The sequence below is a fragment of the Podarcis liolepis genome, assembly GCF_965112155.1.
Source record: "Podarcis liolepis genome assembly, chromosome: 2".
NCBI lineage: Eukaryota > Metazoa > Chordata > Lepidosauria > Squamata > Lacertidae > Podarcis > Podarcis liolepis.
The window spans coordinates 128,872,715-128,897,759 of NC_139555.1; the positions used below are offsets into that span (position 1 = coordinate 128,872,715).

Consider the following 25,045-nt stretch of genomic DNA (forward strand, 5'->3'; position numbering starts at 1 on the left):
TTCTAAACTCTAGTTTGCCATGTCTTTGCTTTAATCTATCTACAAGAAACGGAAGTCTGACTTCCTGTTTAGACCTTCCCGCTTCAGTGCCAAATTAAGAGGAATTTAATCCAATTTTCCGTTCTACTCACAGATCGTTGTTTAAAGTCCAATTGTCCAAATTTGATCTGCTCACGGGTAGTTGTTTTTGAAGCCAAATTGTCCCAGGAAAAAGGTAGCGCTCTCCAGCAATGGCTGTGCGGCTTCGTTCCACGGAAGAAGCAGTTGACTCTCAGCACCGCGCCACTAGCCCCTCTTCGCTCCGGAGCCCGTAATTGGGTTCCTTTACGAATTGGGGAGGGGCGCGAAAGGTGCCCGACGAGTCCCATGGTCACAGGCTTCATCTGCCTGTGATTTTTTAAAGGGTCCCCGCTTCGCCGTAGCAGAACAGACCCGTTTTCCGTGGAGCCAGTCCCTCCGGATCAGAGGGAATCCGCCATTACTGAGGGCGCCACCCCGGAAGTCCCTTTATACTACATTCTTCCATTGCTTTGCCATTAATAAGTATGTTTGCTTTAATTCCACCCCCCCCCCCCCAAGTCCATGGTTTCTAAAACCTTCTCTATAAACATCCATGGAATGTCACTGAACACCTTCTCTGTATCCAGGAATAGTAATACTGCCTCTTTGTCATTCCTCCTCATCCGTCTGCCAGATAAAAAGCCTGTTTGATCTTTGTGCATGTGTACCTTCAATATTTCTCTCAGCCTTTTGGCCAGGATTGTAGTATAATGCAAGTTTATAATAATTATTTAATAAAGAGATAGGCCTAAAGTTTTTTGGGTGAGGTATAGCCAAATCTTGTTTTGGGATTAGTGTTATGAACACATTTTTCCATGACATTGGAATATTTTCACCTTTTAAAGCTCCATCCATCACTTCTTTCAGCGGGAGTACTATGACATCCTGAAAAGTTTTGTAGTGCATAGCTGAGAACTCATCAGGTCCTGGATATTGTGCTTCTTTTTGCTTGTGGAATTGCAGTGTCTATCTCCACCGTCTCTTTGTTCTTTAGTTAGGCAAGGAGGTTTAGAGTGAAGAGTGGAGATAGTGACTAGTGGGGTGCCACAGGGTTCTGTCTTGGGCCCAGTCTTATTCAACATCTTTATCAATGACTTGGATGATGGACTCAAGGGCATCCTGATCAAATTTGCAGATGACACCAAACTGGGAGGGGTGGCTAACACCCCAGAGGACAGGATCACACTTCAAAACGACCTTGACAGATTAGAGAACTGGGCCAAAACAAACAAGATGAACTTTAACAGGGAGAAATGTAAAGTATTGCACTTGGGCAAAAAAAAGAGAGGCACAAATACAAGATGGGGGACACCTGGCTTGAGAGCAGTACATGTGAAAAGGATCTAGGAGTCTTGGTTGACCACAAACTTGACATGAGCCAACAGTGTGACGCGGCAGCTAAAAAAGCCAATGCAATTCTGGGCCTCATCAATAGGAGTATAGCATCTAGATCAAGGGAAGTAATAGTGCCACTGTATTCTGCTCTGGTCAGACCTCACCTGGAGTACTGTGTCCAGTTCTGGGCACCACAATTCAAGAAGGACACTGACAAACTGGAACGTGTCCAGAGGAGGGCAACCAAAATGGTCAAAGGCCTGGAAACGATGCCTTATGAGGAACGGCTAAGGGAGCTGGGCATGTTTAGCCTGGAGAAGAGGTTAAGGGGTGATATGATAGCCATGTTCAAATCTATAAAAGGATGTCACATAGAGGAGGGAGAAAGGTTGTTTTCTGCTGCTCCAGAGAAGCGGACACGGAGCAATGGATCCAAACTACAAGAAAGAAAATTCCACCTAAACATTAGGAAGAACTTCCTGAGAGTAAGAGCTGTTTGACAGTGGAATTTGCTGCCAAGGAGTGTGGTGGAGTCTCCTGCTTTGGAGGTCTTTAAGCAGAGGCTTGACAACCATATGTCAGGAGTGCTCTGATGGTGTTTCCTGCTTGGCAGGGGGTTGGACTCGATGGCCCTTGTGGTCTCTTCCAACTCTATGATTCTATGATTCTAGATTCAGTCATGTACCTGCGTATCATCTCCTCCTTTTCTCCTCCCTTTGTATATTATTTTGCGTAATATTTCTGAAATTCCTTATTAATGTATTTTAGGTTATAGATTATTCAATCTTCAGCTGCAATCTTCTTTATAGTGTTTAAATTTCTTCTCTTTTCTCAATTGCCATGCTCGTAGTTTCCCAGGTTTATTTGCCAATTCAAATTGTTTCTGTTTGAGTGCTTTATAATTCTTTGCGCTACTTCACTTTGCATGATCATTGCGAATTGTGTCTGAGGTACTGTCAGTTGTCTTTTGATGGTTAAGTCTTCTGGTTTTTCTGTCAATCTTTTTTCATAGATTAACATTTCCTTCATTAGTGTTTGTTTTTATTCTTCTCTTTTCTTCCTCTAGTATGAATTTTGTTGAATAAATAACCCCCTTACGATCCCCTTTACTAGCATCCTATACTATTTAGTGGTTGGTCTCGTTATTTAAATTAATCTTGGGACTTCCGGGGTGGCGCCATCGATAATGGCGGACTCCCTCTGATCCGGAGGGACTGGCTCTATGGAAATCAGGTCTGTTCTGCTACGGCGAAGCGGGGACCCTTTAAAAAATCACAGGCGGGTGAATCCTGTGACCGTGGGACTCGGCGGGCACCTTTCGCGCCCCCCCAATTTGTAAAGGAACCCAATTACGGGCTCTGGAGCGAAGCGGGGCAAGCGAAGCCGTGCTGAGAGTCAACTGCTTCTTCCGTGGAGCAAAGGCGCACAGCCGTTACCGGAGAGCGCTACCTTTTTCCTGTGACAATCTGGCTACAAAAACAACTACCCGTAAGTAGGTTAAATTTGGACAATTGGACTCTAAACAACGACCCGTGAGTAGAACGGAAAATTGGACTAAGAAATTCCTTTAATTTGGCACTGAAGCGGGAAGGTCTAAACAGGAAGTCAGCCTTCCGCTTTTTGTAGAAAGATTAAAGCAAAGACATGGCAAGCTAGAGTTTAGTAAATCGTTTGTAAAGGATCAACTTTCATCATCTAAAATTACTGAACCCCCTTTGGAAGCAGGAGGGGGGATTTTTTTTTCCTGGACTGTTTAAACCTGCAGAAGAGTGTGTAAAGAAAAGCAATTTTCCACCGTCTTGAACCTGGGAGCGGGGTGTCAGGACAGACGTTTTTGGAGTTCATTGACTATAGATAAACGTTTTTGACAGACAGTTAAAAGAACATAGTGATTCCATTGTTCTCCTTCGCAGTTAAAAGGAATAAAATATTGACAAAATATCTGAAAAAGGAAACTTTGTTGCTAGATCTGCTTTAAAAAAAATAAATAGATGGCTGCAAATAGAAGTTCTTCCCCTAGAGGGAGCTTGTGAAACTGTTATTAAATCTGAACTGGGGAGCTTTGCAGCTGCAATAGATTAAGATCGTGGAATCAGACTTTGACCTTGCACAAGAATGTACAGTGGTACCCCGTAAGACGAATGCCTCGCTAAACGAAAAACCCGCAAGACGAAAGGGTTTTCCGATTTTTAGAGGCTTCGCAAGACGAATTTCCCTATGGGCTTGCTTCGCAAGACGAAAGCCCATAGGGAAATCTCCTGGGACAGCGGGGAAGCGCAGCGCACCTTCTCCTCTGTTCCCAGACCTGTCCTGAAGGCTTGTGGTGGGAGGTCCGGGAACAGAGGAGAAGGCACGCAGCGCTTCGCCTCTGTTCCCAGGACTTGCGTGGGAGGAGGGTTTTTCCTCCCCACCGCCAACATTCAGAACAGCATTCTGAATGTTGGCGGTGGGGAGGAAAGCCCTCCTCCCACCGCAAGCCTTCAGGACAGGTCCGGGAACAGAGGGGAAGGCGGGCAGGCTCCCCAAGCTGCGAATGTCTGCCCCACGCGAGGGGCGCTCTGCTTAAGAGCGCCCCTCGTGCGGGGCAGCAGGCTGCTATCCGCAGCTTGCAGAGCCCTGCGGGGAAGTCCTGCAGGGCTCCCCAAGCTGTGAATGTCTGCCCCGCGCGAGGGGCGCTCTGCTAAAGAGCGCCCCTCGTGCGGGGCAGCAGGCTGCTATCCGCAGCTTGGAGAGCCCTGCGGGGAAGTCCTGCAGGGCTCCCCAAGCTGCAGGTGTCTGCCCCGCACAAGGGGCGCTCTGCTTAAGAGCGCCCCTCGTGTGGGGCAGCAGGCTGCTATCCGCAGCTTGGAGAGCCCTGCGGGGAAGTCCTGCAGGGCACCCCAAGCTGCAGATGTCTGCCTCGCACCGGGCAGCAGGCTGCTATCCGCAGCCTAGGCAGCCCTCCGGGAACTCTTCTGAAGGCTGGCGGCGGGAGAAGGGCTTTTCTTCCCACCGCCAGCCTTCAGAAGGCTGTTCTGAAGGCTGGCGGTGGGGAGAAAAGTCCTTCTCCCCCCACCAGCCTTCAGAAGAGGTCTGGGGACAGACTGTCCCTGGACCTGGTCTGAAGGCGGTCTCCATAGGAACGCATTAATTGATTTTCAATGCATTCCTATGGGAAACCGTGCTTCGCAAGACGAAAAACTCGCAAGAAGAAAAAACTTGCGGAACGAATTAATTTCGTCTTGCGAGGCACCACTGTACTTGGAGGCTCTGGTGCGTGCTTTCTGCAAGACAAGTGCTTTATTGGAACAGTTACATGAGAAGACGGATTTGATGACTGTTGCGATCAGAAATTTTGGACAGGTAGTGGGTATCTATATAGAACCCACTCAGGAATCAATTCAGGAGTGTGCTCTGACAGATCAGATGAGGGAGGAGGCTGTGGCTGGACCCCGGGAGGCAGAGATGGAGGGAACTGTGTCCCAGCAGGAACATGAGTTGTTGGATCTGACGAATGAACCTGGAAAAAGCCAGATTTGGAGAGATAGAGTCTTGTTTGGCTTGAAGATCGGGGGCTGGATAGACCCCCCTATGCAGGGATGTTTTGACTTTTCAAGTCTGGCGTTGGGCCGGGAGGAGTTTGGAGTTGTGGGGGTCCTCAACTTTGGAGGGACCCTGAAACATGCTTTTAAATACCACATGGAGTTCAGCGTGGACTATGGAAAAGGGGCTGATCTGTCGAGAAGGGACAAAAATATTGTCAAGCTGGAGTCTCCACGAGTGAAAGGAGCAGAAGACAAATTAGCTTTTTGTAGTTTTAACATTAACTTTGTCCCCACGTGGGTTGTTTTTTTTTAATGCTCAGAGGAAATCTGATTGGTTCTTACGAACACTGCGTGAACGGTTCTTTTGTTAATAAAACAGCCTGGACGAGGGAGTGGGGATACACACTCCTCCCAGAGTCTTGCTGGTCAAGCCTCGTGTGTATTTTATTAATCAGGGTCCAATCCTTCCTTGCTTTTGGAACGCAACACTCATGTTTTGTACGGTTTTGTATCTCCGTTAGGCCCATCGATTACACCATTGTGAAGAAGGTCTCTGGTAGTTTCCCTTCTTTAGCTTGGCCACATTTGCTTATTTTATCATGTTCTAACGCTATCCCTCCACTGAAATCACCCGTTATTATTAGTTTGTCATTGTACAACTTAGATTCACCTTAGTCAAAGGCATTCCTTGCCCCTCTCACCCATGGCTGACCCGGCCTTGAGGGCACCCTCTTTTGGAGGATGGAAAAGTAGAGGGGGTCACTGCAGGAGGAGGAGCCTGTTGGGGGCATCTGTGAGGGGGCCTGGCCCCACGGATGCTCAGCACCCACACTTTGGAACTCCCTGCCTATTGACTTCAGGCAAGACAACTTCACTGTCCTCTTTTCAGCACCTGCTAAAAACATTTTTCTTCGGACCAGCCTACCCAGCTATGTGGCACTTGCTTTCATCTCTTTGTGGCTTCCTTTTTTCTTCAATGTTTTAGAAACTTTAGAATAAAAGTTTTTAACTTTTATTCATAAGTTGTTCTGAGGTTCTTTTTACAATTAAGTGGTGCAAAATTTTCACAAAATAAATAAATCAGCTAGACTAGCTCTGCGTCCCGTCCCCCCGCCAGTGGGTGGCTGTGCCCATCTCAGCTGAACTGTGCTGGAAGCAGCCCCAAGAGCTCTGAGTCTCAGAGGCAGAGCTGGGCTGGCGAGGGCGGGGCGGGCAGTCCAAAGCCTTTCCACACCTTTGCCCTGCTGAGCCTGCTGCACGGATGGTGGCTTGTCCGTGCTGCCCCCCCTCCCCGCCTCCCCGCGACTCACTTGGAGAAGTTGGCCAGGTTCTGGATGACCTTGGCGATGAGGGTGAGGGTGCGGGAGGTCTGCTCGTCCGGGTACTCCTGCATGAGCCCAAAGAGGCTGGGGGACATGACGGCCGGGCACAGGAAGCGCAGGAAGAGGGAGGCGCTGATCAGGCGGTCGGCAATGTCCTCCCTGCCCCGTTCAGCGCAGCGCAGCCTCCATGACGCAAAGACCTCCTTCAGCTCCCGCGGGAACACACTGGAGGGGCAGGGAGAGGGGTGAGCGGGCGGCCGGGCAGGACCACAACCCACCCCCTGTGGACCACCAGTCCCTGGCACCACGATCCCCGCTTCCCCCTGCCAAACCACCCGCCCACCAGCCCTGCCCGCTCCCGACACTGACCAATGAGAGTTGACGACCTTGCAGAGTGCCAGCTCGCAGCACATGCGCAGGTTGGCTTGGTGGTCTGCCAAGGTGGAGGCCGAGCACTTCATGGGGTCCACCTCACAGTTCTCCTCCGACTCGTACAGGGCCCGGATGAACTCGCCTGCGGGGAGACGGGGCAGGTGGGGCTGGGGGGGCAGCAGCACCTCCATGGACACATGCCCCACTTGGAGGCCCCCTCCTCCGCAGCCCAGGCCTGCCCTCCTCCGGAGACCCCCCCACGACACTCAGACCCCGCTCCAGGGCGACTTACAGCCTGAATGGAAGGACACTTCCTCCCCTCCCCCAGCCCACCCGCCCCCTGCTCACCAATCGCATCTTTGAGGTATTTTTGTCCAATCAGCTTGAGATACTCCTCTATGGCTTTGGTGGCCAGCGTGTTCTCCCGGAAGATGAGGTGCTCCCGGTCCATGAAGCGGTCCACCTCCGTCATGGCCATGTCGGACAGGAAGTCCTGCCGGGGAGAGGCAGAGGGGGCGCGAGTGGCCAGGCGGCTCTCTGCCCATGGAATCCCCCCTCCCTGCCTGAGGCCCGCTCCCCGACCCCTCCCTCCCCGGGAGGTACCTTGGCCTTCCCGGTGCTCTGGAGGATGTGGACCAGGGCGCAGGCCACCTCCTCCTTGCTCTTGACGCTGAGGACGGGCTCCAGGACGGCGCAGAGCATGCGGTAGTTGTTGGTGACGTACTCGGCGAACTCCTTGTAGAGCTCCATGGGGAGGATGCTCATGGTCTGGAAGCGGCTCTTGACGCGGATGGCCGGGCAGCAGCCGGACTTGCTCTTGCTGGCGCTGGGCTGGCTGAGCGGGTACCACTGCTCGGCAAAGTGCCTCCCCGTCACGCTGGCGATGGGGATGCTGACCATGCCCACGTAGTTGCTCTTGTCCTTCTTCCGCTTCTTGTCCGTGTCCTTGTAGAGGTGCAGCCGGATGGTCCGCACTGCCGGCAGGTTGTTGAACTCAAAGTGCTCCCCCCAGAAGACATTGTCTGTCCGCACCTTGCTGGTGGTCCGGGCGTACAGCATGTCGTCCAGGCACAGCTCGCAGTAGTAGCGCTTCTTGGGGGGCAGGTCCCGCGCCTCAATGATCCACAGCTTCAGGACGTTGTCCACGCGGCGGCTGTTGTCCTGGGCAGGGGGAGAGAAGGCGGGGGTCAGGCAAGTGGGAGGGCAGGCAGGAGGCACGTCCCCTAGAGGGCAGGCAGAGACCCCGGGGGCCAGCGGGGAAAGGGTCACTGCAGACTCCAGATGATCAAGGAGGCAGAGGACTTGCAAGAAACCCCCTTTGGGGTTTCAGACCAAAACCCAGGGGAGGCCGCTGGTCTCTGGCTCCTGGGAGTGACTGGCAGGGACTCTCCAGGGGTCTTCCCTTCCCAGCCCTGCCTCCCTCGGGGACTGAACCTGGACATCCAAGGAAGGGGAATGTCGGAAGATTCAGGACAGTTAACAGGAAGTCCTTCTTTATGCAGCGCTGAGATAAACTAATAAGCTTGTGCTCGGATCCTGCTTCTGGGTATTCCATCATGGGTGTCTGGCTGGCCCCTGTGAGAACAGGATGTCGACTAAGCGATCCATCAGGCTTGTGGCAAGACACTGTTCCTGACTCAGACCTGAATGCCTGAAAGGGATAAGCCTTGAGCTGAGCTGCCAGTGTGGACGGAGTTGGCAGGCTTCCAGCAGGTTTGCCTTTCCTCACCCTCCACCTTCCTCGAAGAAAGGAGCCATGTGGAATTGCTCCCAGTTGCAAGAAAAACCATGTGAATGGAAAATCTCTCTAAATGAGATTTTCACAGCCTGCAACTTTGCTAACCCAAAGATTGTATGATCCTATTTCTAAGGAAACCAAGGCTTTTTTTAGGTCATTTGGAAAGATTTTCTTCTTTATTGTACTGCCAATAGTAGGAGACTTGTTTGCTGCAACTTCTGAAACTCGGTGGTTAAAAATCTTAATTTATTTGCAAAGCTAATTGCCCGTGATTTATTCTAGCCTAAGTTTGTTTTGTGGGGAATGCTTATTTAAAAGCGGATGGTGGCAGATACAAATCTAACAAAGTTTTAATGTCCTTGGAATAATTGGGCCAAGTCTGCTAGGGGAGAGGAAGCGTCTCTGCCAAGCCTCTCTCTCCAACAAGGAGAGGGGTGCTCTCTGTCTAATGGGCTAACTGCACTTGCAACACTATGTGTGGTTTTCGTAGCCTCGTCTCCCAAAGGCTCAAACAAGAGCAACCAGAAACCTCCAATCAGCTGGAAGTGACTCCCTTCTGAGGAACAGCCACAAGGGACGGGGCCTTTGGGTCTAGGCAAGCAAGTGACATGGGACACCCCCCCAAGTGATGCCCAGGAGCTGGTACAGTATGTAAGTGCTCCTGAACTCACTGGGAATGGTGAACACAGCGCTCTAAATGGACATTTTAAGTCCACATTTGACTTTAAAATATAAAAAGTCCCCAAAAAGAGGGGATTGAGAAAAAAGAAAGCTGAAAGGCAACATTAGCTTAATGGTTGCCATCAATTTGATTTTAATTAATTTTTATAATGAAATTTTAGAATGTTGCACTATTTTATTGTTAGCTGCCCTGAGCCCGGCTTCGGCTGGGGAGGGCGGGATATAAATAAAAATTATTATTATTATTATTATTATTATTATTATTATTATTATTATTAGGGTCAGATCAGAATGTTGGGGAGCTGCTTAAGGTACCACCGATCAGGTGCATGTTCCTGATCTGAGGGCCAAGAGGAACCAGAACCGTTAAAGAGCAGAGCCAAAGAAGCTATTGGAGGCGAGAAGGATTCCTCCCAAAAATGGAAGTCTTGTCCAAAGGAAGAGAATAAAGAGCTGGGGGAGACTTGTGGAAGGCGCTAGCAGCCAGCAGCAATTCTGCTTGGCTGATATTGCAGCTTCTGAGCCCTTGTGATCAAAACCTGTAAACCGGGGCGTTTCTGAGGGTGTTTTGAGGGGAGACCCAGAGTGCTGCCTCACGGTGTGCAGAGGACCAAGAGACAGGGAGGGCGAGGGACCTGCTGCAGAGACCTGCCACACCTGGGCTATGTTTGTCTTCCTGCCTGAGAAGGTGCAAAACGACACCTGCAGCAATTGCTTGCTGGTTGCCTTCCTGGAGGACATAGGCTACAGGCTCCCTTCTGAACGGCTGAGTCCCTACTGCATCAAAGGGACCAATGCTCAGACTCGGAATCCTACGTTCTGTGACAGAAACAGAAAGTCACAGGTATGATAGACGACGATGATGATTTATTGAATTTAAATACCACCCTATACCAGCAGGTCTCAGATGATGTTGGGGATCTTGTTTTATGTCCAGGTGCCAAACTCCGGAGGGCACCAGCACCCCACAGAAGCCCTGGCTCCACAAGGTGGAAATGCAGCGAGAAAGGAGACCTCCAAACCTCTTGCCTGGTGTCTAACAACACCAACGGGGGGGACGTGCATCTGTCAGACCCTTAAAAGTCTAGCGAAGCCGATGTCGGGGAAGACTGTGCCCTGCCAATGCCAGAGGACCTGCTCCCGACAGCGGCTGGAGCCAAAGCGTTTCCTCCATGTGGCTTCTGGCAAACACCCGAGACAAGCCAGAGCCCTCCGCTGACGGCTCTCGTCACGCCTGGCAGGAGGTTCCGTTTGGCATCCCGCGTGCTCCCAAGGCTTTTCAAAGGAAGATGACTGAACTCCTCAGGGACCTGAAAGGAGTCCCTGTCTCCAGCCTAATCTACGGTACGTGAATGGGAGACCCCTCTGGGCTCCAGAGAAACAAGGAGAAAGGCGCTTTTGAGGAGTGCAGAACAGTTTTCTTGGGACACATAAAACTCCCAACGTGGGACAAAAGCTATGCTCAGGAAAGGGAAACACTGTCAGAGAGCTGAAAGCACCAAGCAACACGACGGAACTGGGGTGCTTTTCGAAGAGGTGCAACCACAAAACCTGCTTCCCCAAATCCACCCCATTCTGGTTGTGAGGACCAGGTCAGGAGGTCACCTTTACACAGAGAGAAGCCCCAATTTCTCCAGAAGTTGGACGGGGGTGGAATCCTACCATGACTGCCCCGCGTGGTTCAGGATGGGGGCCTGCTGCCTTCTGCTCCAGAAGGAGTGCCTGGCGGGGGCAGCATTTGGGCATGCAATCATGGAAAGGTGGCATACAGCTAGGATTATATATGTATGCATGAATTTGGGCAGTTGTACTTTCCTAAGGATCTCTAGCATGGCGCTGGCCTTTTCCACGGTCCCCACGCCACCCTCTTCCCCAAGGTCTCTATGACCCCAGGGGTTCACTCTTACCAGGCATTACAGGGAATGAGATAAATAAGAAAGAGAAGAAGCTATTTTTATATGCAGTGACAGCAGCAAGAATATTGATGGCTCAGAAATGGAAGCAAGAGGAGCTGCCTACGATAGAAGAATGGAGAACCAAAATGATGGACTATGCGGAATTGGACAGAATGACAGGAAGGATCCGGAATCGACGAGATCAAAGATTTACAGAAGATTGGGAGAAATTTATTCAATATTTGCAAAAACTAAGTGATAACCAGATTACGTTTGTAAGTTTTAAAGAAGCTCTGTGATGTGAAAATGTAACAATAAAAAATAATAATGAATTGAACCTAATAGTTTTAATAACAATGGGTAGGAATGTGTTAAAAGTGATAAAATGAAGGAAGTTCAGACAAATTGAGGGAAGTAAAAAAATGGAATTAAGATGCAATTAAGAAGCTGAAATGTACAAGTTTGTTTTTTGTATTTGTAAACCAATAAAAATATATATATATATTTTAAAGGGCTCACTCCTGGGCCATCGCCTCCCATTCAGACCCCAGGAGCTTGGACTTGAAATTAAGATTATTAATTTTTGCTCCAAAGTTTACTTTACACTTGCTTACACTGTACTGCATTCACCCTTTTACCCCGAAACCATGTATGTACTTTTTGTCAGATGCCTCACGGACAAAATAGAAGGGAAAGATTTGGATCAAAGATCAGGATGAGATCCAAGCCAGTCCTGGCCCCACAGCAGAAGCAGGAGGCTTGGGGGCTGGCTGGTTTGGGAGCCGAATTCATTAGCACTCAAAGCCCGAAATGGCTCAAGCCCCAGATCTCTGAAAGGCCCCTCCCTCCTTCCGCAGAGAGCCCTCTTGGTTGCCCCTCCGCCCTCAGAGGCTTGGGGGAGGGCAGCCCAGGAGAGGGCCTTCTCGGTGGTGGCCTCTCAGCTGTGGAAATCCATCTCCCCGAGGGACACCTGGCACCCCCTTGCTGGAGGGGTTATGCTTTTAGGACCCACCTTATTTCTGTGATTGCAAGTTGCTTTAAACTGCTCCTAACATTGCGTTTTGATTGCTGTAATCTGCCTTGGGACCTTAAAGGCATAACTCCCTCTGGATCAGGCCAGGTGTGGATGAACTGTGCAAAGTTAGCAAGCAGAATCCAAAAGCAAGAGCCTTCTCCTCTCCCGCGGTTTCCAGCAACTGCTCTTCGGAAGCACGGCTGCCTCTGGCTGGCGAGGCAGAGAGCATCGCCTTCATGGCTAGTAGCCATTGGATAGCCTTCTCCTCTGTGAATTTGTCAGATCCTCTTTCAAGCCGGCTTGCTCATGTCCACAGAATGGAAGATGGCAGGATGCCCAAGGACAGGCTCTATGGGGAGCTGTCTTACAAAATTCTCTGCAAATGTGACATGAAGGCTGGCAACGTCGACCCCGCCGTGCCTGGAGACAGGCAGGTAGGTTGTGCCTTGACAGCGGTGACAGAGGAAGGAGGAGCACAGAGAGAGAAAAGGCCGTGGGGCATCCGCAGCAGCGCAAGCAGATGCCTTCGTCCGCTCCAGCCCCAGCAGGTGCTGTAACCTTCCAAGAGTTTGAGTTTGCCCCCCCCCCCAGGTGCACTCCTCCATTGCCTCCCAAGACAGATGGACGCCAACAACTTCTGAAATCCATCCAAGTTGGTGGCCATCACTGTGAGAGGGAGTTCCACAGATAGATAAACAGCTCCTGCTCTGCAGAGTCTTCTGCCAATGTCTGAGAAGGTGCTTCATGAGATCTGAGCAGCTGAATCGCAGCCAGAGAATCTCACATGGTCTGATGGCCCAGTTGGCTCTGCCATGCTTCCACGTTGGGTGAACTGAGAAGCCTTGGGGTAAAAAGGAGCTCTGCGGATGTATTCATGGTATCTATCTATCTGTCCCCTGCCTTTTCCCCTGATGGGACTCAACCAAAAGAAGTCCTCAGACTTCAGTCACCAAGGCCTAAGCAAATGCCGTGAGGCAGCCGGCCAGAGCCCTGGCCTCCGTTCTTGGAGATGAGCTGACGGCCAACGTCGTACCCTGAAACCGCCCTGAGGTCTTGTGATGAGGGGCAGGATAGAAATCTAAGGAATTAGGAAAAGACAAGAAGGGGAACCTTTCATCGTGGGACACTTCCTGAGAAGAGGCCAACAGCTGACATCGGCACCGGAAGTGGAAAAACCCTTTCCCAGAAGCACAGAATGGTTGAGTCGGAAGGGACCCCAGGGTCATCTAGTCCAGCCCCCTGCAGTGCAGGAATCACAACTAAGCATCGCTCGGCCTCTGCTTGTAAACCTTCAAGGAAGGAGAGCCCTTTGCTCGCTTTGGCGTCCGGGAGGAACCTGCGGCCGGCAGAGCAACCCACTTCACAACCACAAAATCATCCCTCTCCTGCCAGCCAAGATACCTGCAGCCTGGACACAGAACTGCACATGGGGAGGAAAGCCAGGAAAAAAGACCCTTTTCCAACCCCAGGAGAGGAGGAGGAGGAGGAGGAGGAGCGGCTCCTCGTTGCAAAGCGGCCTGACCTGGAAAAAGCTGCCACTTCAGCTTACCAGGCTAACCAAGAAGTGACAGGCGCTGCTGCTATAAGTGGCACAGTTCAGGGCAGGAGAGAGAGCGAGCGAGAGCGAGACAGGGAGGCCTCACCCACAACTCTGCTTGCCCAGCCACTTTCCCCCACGAAATGGAAGAAACAGCAACCACGTTTTCCGTGGTTTGTTGCCTAGTCTGATTTAGCCCTAAAGAGTAAGTTTTCTGGGGAAAGCAGCAGGGCAAAGGCAAAACCAGAGAGAGATGTATGAAACTTAAGAGAAAGACGGCCCAGTTGACTCTGGCTCCCAGAGAATCATAGAGTTGGAAGGGACCTCAAGGGTCATCTAGCCCAGCCCCGTGAGATATGGGAATCTCAGCTCCAGCATCCATGACAGACGGCCATCCAACCTCTGCTTGGAAACCTCCAAGGAAGGAGAGTCCGCCACCTCCTGAGGGAGACCTTTCCACTGTCAAATAGCCTTTGCTGTCAGAAGGTTCTTCCTGATGTTTTGGTCAGACTCTCCTTTCTTGCAACTTGAAGTCAGGGGTTCGAATCCAACCCTCCAGAGCAGGAGAAAACAAGTTGCAGCTTCCGCCATCTCATCTTGGGCTTTTAGCTCTCTGCTGCGAATCGCTGTTTCCAAACCACAGTCATTCTCTTTTCAATTTCAGCACCGTTTGGAGGCAGCTAGTGGAGCCTGGTCTGTTCTGGGGCAGGAGGTGGCCCTTCCTTCCCCACTACTGGCCCTCTGTGCCCCTGGCCCAAATGGAGCAGGGTGGAAACAGATGGCCCAGGAAACCCGGGTCCCAAGAGAAGAGCTGCACAAGTCAGAGATGAAGAGGGAGGTCTGCAGAAAAGCAAGTTGCCTCCCAGGGAACAAAGGCAGCTCTCATACGCCGGACCCAACCCCTGCCACGCTCTGCTAGGGAGCTGGCACACACACACACACACACACACACAGCCCGGGAGGCTGGGCTGGTCCTCTCCACCTGGGAGTGAAACAGGGACGCCCCAAACCAGATCAGCAAGAAGGAGGACGCCTGCCACGGTTTGGGGCCTGCTTGGGGTTCGCGAGGGGGACTTCTCAGTGGCGACCCCAAGAATGTGGAACTGCCTCTCCAAAGAAGTGCCTCTGGGACAGCCTCTGTGGCTGAAGATGCCCTTCCTCACGCCAGCCCCCCAAAGCGGAGGGGAAAGCTCTGCTGCCCTGCCTGCGATGCGCTGTGTGGAATTATTGTTTCTGCGGTTTTGGGGTGGGGGCAGATTTATTCTCCCGTGAGAAAAGGCTGCAGCTTTGGGGACTTTGGAGAGAGTGGAGACAAAGCTTTCCTCCCTCCCTCATGACACTGGAATTTGTGGACATCCAAGGAAGCCACCGGAAGTGAGATTCAGGACAGATAAAACAAAGGGCTTCTTTGGGCAGCGCCTAGTTAAACTGTGAAACTCCCTCCCACAGGGGGCAGCGAAGGCCAGGATGGCTTTGAAAGAGGAAAAGACAGATTCAGAGAGGAGGAGACGGCTACTGATGACGGACAGCCACACCGGAGGGCCCCCCTATCATTTGTAGCGCCATGGGGCAAAGCAAAGGGAGGACCCCCGTCCCAGAGCGAAGCAGGTGCAAAGGAAGTGACCTCACGGGAGGAAGTGGCGGCTGACTGGCTCCCTGCCCACCTGAGAGCTTTTGGGGGGCAGGCTCTCAAGCCAATGGCGAGGGCGGGCAGGTGCCAGGGGGCAGCCCAGGGCCAAGGGGGGCTGGGTTGTGGGGCCTTACCTTGTTGGGCTTGACGGCCCTCTGCAGGTTCTCGATCCACTTGTCCCGCTCAGCGGCCGACCGGCAGGCAAAGCACTTGGTGCCCGAGGACGTGGTGACCTGGAGGGGGCGGCAGAAGGGCAGGGGTCACCTGCGCTCTGCACGTGCCCAGGCCCCAACCCTCCCTTCTCTCGCCCCTCTCCCCCCCCACGTACCTCAAAGCAGAACTCCTGGCCCAGGATGCTGCTGTGGACGGGCTTGATGATGGAGTCCTCGTCCAGGTTGAGCTCCAGGGCCTCCGCGGCGCTGCTGGGGCTGAGCAGGGACTCGTGGGAGTGGGACTCCTTGAAGCTCTGCATGAGGCGGGCCCTGCGAGGGGGCAAAGGGACAGGTCAGGCGGGAAGGGGTGGGTGGGGGGCAGGCGGGGGTGCGGAGGCCGCGTCCGGAGTGCGGGGGAGCCGAGGGAGGCGGGTCCAGGGGGTGCCAGGGAGCCTGAAGGAGGGGCGCAGGTGAGGCTTCTCCTACGGGGTGGGGAGGGGGAGTGAGGGGGCAGGAGGGAGGTGCCGGTGGCGGCTGGGGCAAAGCCCACCCTCAGGTGGGGTACCTGGCGTCTGCCCCCCAGGGGGACATATCTGCAGCTGCCAGGGGGGTCCCAGCCTGGAACGGGGTCAAGGCGGAGGAGAGAAAGAGAGAGAGAGAGAGAGATGGAGAGCAGCGTCAGAGGAGAGGCGGGCAGCATCAGCCCTGGACACGGGGGGGGGGAGAGGAAGAGGAGGTTCCCGGGATGGGGGGACGGCCCCCCACTCTGCCCCACCGCTCCTTCTCTCTCTTATCCAGGGAAGCCTCTGGGAGGGAGAGAGGCAGCTGGGGGGCAAAGGGGTCCCCCACCAGCTCCGTGTCTCCAGTCGAGGACAGAGCTGCCCCCCAGCCCTCTCAGAGAACCCCCCTGGGGCTCCCCTTGTGGGCAGCGGGTGCGAGAGGAGGCCTGTGAGCTGGCTCCTCTTGCTGGGAGGCCCCCTCCCTTCCCCAGTGGCATTTCTGCTCAGAGCTGCCGCCCCCAGGAGGATATTTTTAGCCGAGCGGCGTAAGCGGAGGGAGAGCGAGAGAGAGCCCAAGCGTGTCGGGGCTGCCGTCAGAGCGGGGGGGCTGGGGGCTGGGAGGAGGCTAAAAATACATGCGGGGACCCAGGGATGAGCCTCCCAGGGAGGCAGCCAAGCGCAGCCACCGCCGTGGGGAGGGAGGGGGGCAGCAGCAGGGGGATCTGGGGGTCGGGGTGGAGAGCGTCCAGTGGCAAGGATTGGGGGGGGGAGGGAGACGGGCCTGGCGTCCACCTGCAGGGGAGGGGGCACCCCCACCTGCCTCCCCACCTGCCCACCCCTCACTGGGAGGGGCGGCCCAGCCTCTCCCTCTCGGGGGAGGAGCCCTGGCCCTCTTCGTTGCCGTCGTCGTCCCCTCACCTGTCATGGTCGGCGCTGCGGAAGCGGGGCAGCATCTGGCGGAAGCTGCTGGTGCGGTCCAGCTTGGGCTGGCTCTTGGTGCGCTTGATGGAGCTCTTCAGGCGCCGGCTGAGGAATCCCTGCTGCTGGGGGGGCCCAAAGGTCGGGGGGGGGAGACAGAGTCAGAGAGGAGTTGCCTTTGGCCAGAGCCCCCTGCCTCCTCCCAGAAGCCTCTCAGCATGTCCCCCACCGCCATCTTTGCTTTCCTGGGGAGGACAAGGGCCTGTCCCCACACTGGCCCCCTGGGGCTGAGCAGCCAGCCCCCCCCCCGGTCCCTCATGCCCTAGAGTACAATGGCAGCCACTTGGAGGGTTGGGGGGAGCTGGTCACCCTTGCATCTTCACAGCTGCCCCCCCCTTCCTGTACTGTGACCCCACATCTTGCTGGGGGTGGGCTCTTGCTAGGCGGCTTCTTCGGGTGCCGGCCCCCCTTTCTCCCCCCCCTGCCCTGCCCCCTTTGCCTCTCCTGCAGACAGGGGTCTGAGCGGCACCCAGGACAAGGTGGGCAGGGTCCCATGGGGGGGGGCTCCCTCCCCCAGGCCTGTCATCCCTCCCTGGCCATCTGTCAGGGATTCTTTAATGGGGATTCCCACATTGCAATGGGTCAGACTCGATGGCCCTCGGGGGCCCCTTGCAATTCTGCCGTTTCTAGGATTGGGTGGCCTCCCCTTCGCTGGAGGGATCCTGCAGGGGGGCTGGACTAGATGGCCCTTGGCTTCCCCTTCTGACTCTCCCATTCCAGGATTCCCCCGGAGGTGCGTGGCGGGGGGTGGGGTGGGGGGGTCTTTGCTCACCGAGGGCCGGAAGGGCGGAGCGGGTGGGGCGTCCATGTTGATGCTGTACTGCTTCCCTCCGGGGACGCTCTTCCGACGGGACCGGGCAGCGTGGTGCTCTGCAAAAGGAGAGGCGGCCGTCACGGGGGGCGCCCCCCTGTTGCTGTGGGGGGTGCCCTCTGGGAGCCAGTGGAGGAGAGTGGAGGCCCCAGGGGGAGGGGGACCCGGTGGGGCTGCAGGGTCTTCTTGGAGGGTTGGGGGGCGACAGCAGAAGGACACAGACAGCGCCCCCCTCCGCCGAAAGGGGGGGCACCGTCCCAGCCTCCGCATGTGGTTGACAGAGAAGCGGGGGCGCCCCTTCCCCCAGCCCGGCTCTGGCCCTGGAAGAAGGGGGCTCCCTCTTCTCCCCATAGGCGACAGGGGCAGCATCATGGGGGGGGGGGCGGAAAGAGGCTCCTGTGTGCTGCCTCCAGGGACCGCCTGGCATGTGTGGCGCTGGGTGGTTGTGAATGAGCAGCTGGGGGGGGGGAGGGAAGAAGCACGCCGGAGGCAGCTCCTCCTCCACCTCAGGAGGGGCTGGGGGGGGGACACACAGGAGCCTCAAATAGCAGAAAGAATTGGCGTCAGAGCTGGAAATAGCAGCAAAAGCTGCACAGAGGCCTGCCTGGCTATTTACGCCCCCCCCCCCGGCCACGTGCCACCTGCATTTGAGAGACCACCCACCAAAGACCCCCCCCCCAGGACCCAGGGGTCGGGGCTGATGCTGCACTCTGCCATCTCAGAAGAGGCATGGGGTGGGGGGTGCTTGCAGGCAGTGCCCTCCCCCTTCCCATCCTGGGGCTGCCAACGTTACCCCCCTCGCAATGCCCTAGAGATGCTGCACTGGTTGGGCTTCTGCCTGTGGCACTGCTCTCCTCTCTTGCTCCTCCACTTCCCAGTCCCTGCCCCAGACACGGAGACAACGCCAGGGAGGTCCAGCCTCGCCCAGCCTCCCGGTCTTCTCTCTGTGGGCAACTAGGCACCCCAAAGAGAAGGGCCCGGGCGCCAGCAGCACTTGAGGGCCACACAGCTCTCCTCAGCAAGGGAGGACTTGTCCCTCTGTACCCGAGGACCGGAAAGGAGTCAAAGGAAGGCCAGTCCCGGGATCTTACAGGCCACTCAGCCAAAACTGAGTGAAAAGCAGAGCTAAAGGTAACCTAAGCAAGAGCCCAGAAGCAGAAGCAGCACCAGCACGGCTTCTGCAAGAGCAGGTCCCATCTCACAAACCAGCCATTGAGACGGAGGATCCAAACTACAAGAAAGAAGATTCCACCTAAACATTAGGAAGAACTTCCTGACAGTAAGAGCTGTTTGACAGTGGAATTTGCTGCCCAGGAGTGTGGTGGAGTCTCCTTCTTTGGAGGTCTTTAAGCAGAGGCTTGACAACCATATGTCAGGAGTGCTCTGATGGTGTTTCCTGCTTGGCAGGGGGTTGGACTCGATGGCCCTTGGGGTCTCTTCCAACTCTAGAGTTATATGAGATCTGGCTGACGGTGTACTTGGACTGTCAAACAGCTCTGGACCAAATTCCTCACCAAAGACTTCCGAGTCAGCTGAGCAGTCAAGGAACAAGAGGGGGGCACCAGGAATCGGTTTAGCTGCAGGATGTTTCCCAAATGGAGAGAAACGGGGGTCCCCCAAGGATCGGAACCTGAGCTTTTGAACTTGCTCATCAGTGACCCAGAGTTAGGAGCCAGCAGTGAGGGGGCCAAGTTTGTGAATGACGCTAAATTGTTGTTAAAGCAAAAAGAGATTGCAAAGAGCTCCAAAAGGACCTCTCCAAACTGAGGGAATGGGTGGTAAAATGGCAAAGGCAATTCAGGATAAATTCAGAGCAAAGTGATGGGGGGGGATATTAACTTCACATACACACTCCTGAACAGGAGGTGACGGCCCCCCAGGAGCGAGACCTTGGGGTCACAGAGGGACCTTGGTGAAGAGGTTGTGTGGAGGCCATGAAAAAGGCAAATGCCATACTAGGGGTCTTTGGGAAAGTGACTGAAAATAAAACTGCCAATATTCCTACATATATACATAATTGTATACGTATGTCACTTTTCCACAATTGAGACCACGCTCAAGGCGGCTTATAACGTAAAGAAATACATAACTGCAAGGTAACAAAAGTACTCATAAACAATAAATGAAACATAAAAAAATAGAAAACCAAGCTAAACAATTTCCACATAAATCACCACAAAATCTAAAATGTTGATGCCATTCTACAAGTCTACAGGACGGCCACATCTGAAGCCCTGTGTCCCTGTCTGGCCGCCTCACCTCAAAAGGAAACAGCTCCGGAAAGGACCACCAAAGTGAAGGAAGGGACTTTCTAGGCTAGAGAAGAGGTGAGTCAGAGGCAGCCCGGCCCGTAAGGGAAACGGGGAGGGGCAGAAGTCTTCCTCCCTCTCTCAGAGCATGAGAGCTTGTGAGCATCCCAGAAAGCTGAACGTAGGAAGCTTCATGCAGCCCACAATTGGCCTCTGGAACTCCCTCCCACAGGAGGCAGCCGCCTTCCTTCCCAGGGCAGCCCCTCCACCCCCTCCACTGTTTGGTCTGCCCTTTTCCTGAGCTTCCCAGCTCTGCCAGCTCCGCAGTTTCGGGCCTGGGCAGCGCATCTCAGGGGTGCTCCTCCCTCCGTCACTCAGACGGAGCTGTCACTCAGCGCAAGGCCTGCCTTGAAACCCCCGACCGGGTCAGGGCACGGGAGCCCAGAGAGGGGGTCGGGGCAAGGAGCCCCCAGCCCAGAAGGGCTGCTGGAATGTGAGCCGTCACTCAAGTGGGGGTCTCTTTGGCACATCTGCTGAGCAGCCAGATCTTGCGGCCTCCCTCCCCCCCCAGTTTAGGCACATCTGCTCGGAAGCAGCTTGCCATGCTGACAGGACGGGGGGGGGGTGATGGGCGCTTGACAGGCAGGCCGGGAGTAGTGGGGGGGGGGCGCAGTGAGCGAGAGCAGGCGCCAGTCAGCTAGGAAGAGCCCCAAAGCAGCTGGAGCAGCCTCCTTCTCTTCCCAGAGAGGCCCCCCAGGACGCAGCCCCAGCAGCCGCCTGGAGCTACCAGCCTCCCACCAGACCAGTGGCTCTGTCTCTGCATTGCCCGGTGGGCAGGTGGATGCAGAGGCCGGGGCTTTGGGGGGCGGCCCCTGGGTCCCTCCTGAGCCGCCTCTTGGGGCAGAGAAGGGGGTGCCTGGCTGCTTCTCCCTGCCTGCAGGGGGGTCACAGGGCAGCTCACCTTCCCTCTGCCCCAGGGCCCAGCCAAGGCCCCTCCAGCCAGGCCAAGCTTGTGACTGGGGGGGGGGGGAGAGGAAAGGGCAGGAAGCCCCCCCCCCCCAGGGAGGACTTTCCAAACCAAGCCAGCCTTCCCAGAGGAAAGTCTCCTGCTCTGGGGGCAGTTGAGCGGGGGGGGGAGAAGGGGGGGCTGGGGCTGATGAAGAGCTGCCAAACCAGGCCCAGTGGGGGGGGAGCCATCCCTGGCCCCTTCCTCCCAGCATCAGCACTTCCCTCTCCCCCCCCCCCCCGCCACTGATGCCCCAGTAGCAGGAGGTGGCTGCTGCCTGAACCCCACAAGGGAGGGGCTGTGCCCATTGCCCTCCCCCAGGCACACAGAGCGAGGGATCTGCGCCTCCTTCTCCTCCGTGGGGGAGCCATCTGTCCTTGCTGCCACCCCCAGGCAGCCAGGCCCCCTCTCCAGGCTCTGGGGCACAGGCCCCCCTCCACCCACCCCACATCTGGGTCGAGGCACCTTGAGAAAGAACCACAGAGAGGGAAAGAAATCCAGAGCGGGAACCACAGAGCAGCTCTTCTGCCTGCTGCCCCCCTCCCCCAAGGAGGAACCACGTGGGGGGGGGGTCTTTTGAGGCAACAGCTCCTCCCCTACCCCAACACACACATTTCAAAAACCATCGCTGGGTTCCCTCCAAGCAAAGCCCACCTGCAGGTCTCCTATGGGTGCCCATTCCTGCCATGGGGTGCCAGCCCCCCCCCCACCATGTGGCTCTTGCAGAGGCTGAAAGGCAGCATGAGGGCAAGGAGGGGAAGCCCCAGGAGCCCGGCCCGCAAGGGGGGTCTTGGGTCTGCTGGGGTCTGCCTTCAGGGCCTGGGGGGAGGCAAAGCCAGCCAGCAGCTTCCAGCTGAGCCTCTGTGGAGCCAGATGGACAGGTTTGTGGCACCTGCCCGTGGGGGGGGGGTGCTCAGCTGCTGCCCCTCAGCACACCTGCGCCCCGGTCTTGTGCAGGCTGCCGTGGGGCTGGGAAGGCATGCTGAGAGGCGCTCTTGCCGCTGGGACCTCCAGCCTTGGGGAGCACTTCAGGCCCCCCCGGAGGCACCCCAGGAGCCAGGCAGCTTCTGCTTGCCCTGGGGAAGACCACTGCCGGGAGGAACTGGCATGGCGGAGAGAGGGAGAGAGGTGGGGGAGCTGCTGCTGCTGCTGCTCTCAGGCCTTGCCAGCTTCCCTTTGGGGGCTACGCTGGGCTGGGAGGAGCCCCCTTGGGCCACTGCCCCTGGGCTCCCCCGAGGTCCTCTGGAAGGGTCAGGGAGGCGCTGTGCTCCAGAGGCGGGGGCGCCAGCGATGGCATCTCCTCCGCTTCCTGAGCCGGTGGCAGCCTGCCCGGGTGCCAGGGCTGGAGGGGGGCTCCCTGTCCCCTCCCCCGTCACGCACGCACGACGCAGGCAGGCGGCGACCCCCTCCTCGCCGGGAAGCGCAGGCGGAGCCCGGTCTCTCCTCTCCCCGGGGCCGGGTTCCGTAGGATCGGCCTCCGTCAGCCCAGCGCCCCGCCGCCACCTCGCATGCCCTCGCCGGGGGCGCGCTTGCCCGCCCGCTCGTTGGGGCAGAGACGCGGGAGCGCGCTGCTCGCCCCCCCCTCGGATGCCTCCTCCGCCCGCGCATCGCCCCCGCCCCCCCCCCGCGGCGGAGCCTCCGGCCCTTACCTGCGCGCCAGAGGGGCCTCCGGGCCGCTAGGGCTCCGTCTCCTCTTCCTCGCCCCGGGCGCGGCCCATCGAGGGGCCGCCGGGCCCCCGCCTAGCTGGCCATGCGGCCGGACCAGCGCCCCCCGCCAGCCCGCCGGGCCGAGGTCCCCCTGGCACCCGCCGGCCCGGCGGCGGCGGCGCAGCTGGCCCGCTCCTGCGCCTGCCTGCCTGCTCCTCGCCCGCCCGCCCGCCCGCTCGGTGCCCGCCGCCGCCGCCTCGCCCGCTCGCTCGCTCCCCGCAGCATGCCGAGCCGTTGCTAGGAGACGGGCTCGCCTGTCAGCAGCCGCTCGCGGGAGAGCCGGGAAGGGACGGGCACGGGCACGGGCAGGGCGGGCGGCGGCGGCGGAGGGGCCCGGGATCCCGGCCGGCCAGAAGCCTCAACTCCCCATGGAAAAGGCCCCGTCTGCAGACCCCCTCCCCCCTGCTCCCTTCCTTGGGGCCACGAAAGCGGGGCGCCCCGGAGCAGAAACCCCAAGCCCCCCATCTCTGGGTCCGGGGGGGGGGCGCCTGGGGCCCCTGGGCCCGAGCAGGGTCACTCGGGGTCAGCTGGAGTTTGGCGGCGGGCCAGCAGGGGGCGCTGGAGGCCCGCGGCAAAGAGGGGGCGTCGCGTGTGCGCGTGTGTGTTGGGGGGGCATGTCCCCGGATTCCGCCTGTCTCCGGCTGCCTCTCCCCTTCATCTCTTCTTGGAGTTTCCATGGAAACCTTTTAAGCCAACTTCTCAGGGAGACAAAAATCTTTTTTTAAACCTCGAGCAGGAAAGGGGGGAAGGGAGGATGAAGAGGGAGGGGAGCGAAGGGCACACACCCTGCCCCCTCCCCACAAGCCCCGCGGGAGAAGAGGGCGCAGGTCAGAGCCCAAAGACCCCCGTCCCCGGAGAGGGGGCCCATGGGGAGCCAGGACCGGGGACCTGGGGGAAGAAGCAGGACTCCCCGTCCTCTGCTGGGGGCCTGGAACAAAGCCCTCCACGGCAGGGCGCGGGGCTCAACGCTCCCACTCTCCCCCCGCAGGGAGGGCGCCTGAGCCCGGACTCCTGGGTCCCTGGCAGCCCCACGGAGCAGCAACACCCACGGAGACCCAGCTCTGAATAGGGCTGCCTGGGAAGGCAGCCAGAGGGAGAGAGGGTTCCTATAGCAACAGTTGTCAAGCGCCCAGGAGCCGTTCCCTTTCAATGGAACTCACTATTATGGGATGGGACGCGGGTGGGGGGCTCTGGAGTGAATAGCTGAGAAGCTGCTGGCAGTGGGTCACGAGGGCGGGGGCTGCAGCTGAAGCCCAGCCAGGGTCCCCCCAACACCCTCTCACCCTCGTCAGCTTCCCCAGGAAGAAAGAGCGCCCATGGGTGGCCCCAGCGATGAGGCGGCTCCTTGGGGTGGGGATTCACCCAGAAAAAGGCTTCTGGCGCTTCCCCTTCCCTTTTCTGAACAAACCAAATGCTGCTACTGCTGCTTTGGCGATCCCTCGTAGCCGAGGAAGATTGTCTTCCGTGAACAGGGTCTTAGCAGTGAGTCCGTAAGTGACGTGGAGGCCAATTCTGGACCCACACGTCCTTCCACAGTGCGGACATTGGTTTCCGGGAGGGAGTTGAACCCGGTGAGGGTTTGCCAAGCGTGCCTTCCTCTTAGCACGTCTCTCCCTTTCGTCTTAGGCTAGTGTTTCCCAATTGTTGGTGTTTATACTACATTTTTTAAGATTTGCCTTGAGACAGTCTTTAAACCTCTTTTGTTGACCACCAGCATGACGCTTCCCATTTTAAAGTTTGGAATAGAGTAGTTGCTTTGGAAGACGATCATCAGGCATCCGCACAACATGACCAGTCCAATGAAGTAGATATTGAAGAGTTCTTGCTTCCACACTGGTGATCTTTGCTTCCTCCAGGACACTGGTATTAGTTCGCCTGTCTTCCCAAGGGATGTGTCAAATTTTCCGGAGACACCCTTGATGGAATCTTTCGAGGAGTTGGAGGTGGTGTTTACAAGTGGTCCGTGTTTCACAAGCGTGCAGTATGGTTGGCAGTACAATAGCTTTGTCAGCAAGCCTTTTGGTTCCCCTGCCAATGTCCCAGGCCGCAAAGCAAGGGTACCCCCCTGGCCCAGCGCCCTGCTCTCCTCACGGGGGGCGACCAGGGAAGACGCAGGACCCAAGAACTTCACAAACACCCCACCATCTCGCTTCTCACTTGCCTTTTTCTACACGAAAAGTCCCTTTCTTCACAGGGGACTGCTCCATCCCTGGGTCGCTCTCCTGAACCTTTTCCAACTCTGCAATATCCTTTCTGAGCTGAGGCAACCAGAACAGGGCACAGGGCTCCACAGGCAGCGGCACCATCAATTTGTATAATGGAATGGTAAGAGTGGCAGTTATATCTTCGATCCCTATTCTAATGATCATAGAGGTCCCTGCTATGACCCCAAGGTCTCGCTCCTGGGCTGTCACCTCCCGTTCAGACCCCCAAAGCTGTTTGGAAGTCCACGGTCCCCATCATCCAAATCCCCTCTGTCTATAGAAGTGAATTGGTTTTAAAATAAATTGATTTTAGAATGCTGTGTTACTTT

At 56.3% G+C, this 25,045-nt stretch overlaps 1 protein-coding gene across 8 annotated transcripts in view; it reads right to left on the bottom strand.

Moving 5' to 3' along the window:
• The window catches only part of SYNGAP1 (synaptic Ras GTPase activating protein 1), a 59,634-nt gene that overhangs the window by 16,565 nt on the left and 18,024 nt on the right, over nucleotides 1–25,045 (bottom strand). For 4 of the 8 annotated variants that reach the window (XR_014523438.1, XM_083493676.1, XM_083493679.1 and 1 more), the window contains exons 4-11: nucleotides 17,512–17,609; nucleotides 16,680–16,804; nucleotides 15,438–15,591; nucleotides 15,244–15,342; nucleotides 7,217–7,774; nucleotides 6,962–7,106; nucleotides 6,611–6,755; nucleotides 6,230–6,466 (exon numbers count right to left, since the gene is read on the bottom strand). Coding sequence is in view for 7 of the 8 variants with exons in the window: in XM_083493676.1 (XP_083349802.1) it covers nucleotides 6,230–6,466; nucleotides 6,611–6,755; nucleotides 6,962–7,106; nucleotides 7,217–7,774; nucleotides 15,244–15,342; nucleotides 15,438–15,591; nucleotides 16,680–16,804; nucleotides 17,512–17,609 (1,561 nt within the window). In the remaining variant the exon portion in view is untranslated. Of the gene's footprint in view, nucleotides 1–6,229; nucleotides 6,467–6,610; nucleotides 6,756–6,961; nucleotides 7,107–7,216; nucleotides 7,775–15,243; nucleotides 15,343–15,437; nucleotides 15,592–16,679; nucleotides 16,805–17,511; nucleotides 17,610–22,454; nucleotides 22,579–25,045 lie in introns of those variants that run through there. The other 4 variants (XM_083493682.1, XM_083493677.1, XM_083493681.1 and 1 more) reach the window with 3 other exon arrangements.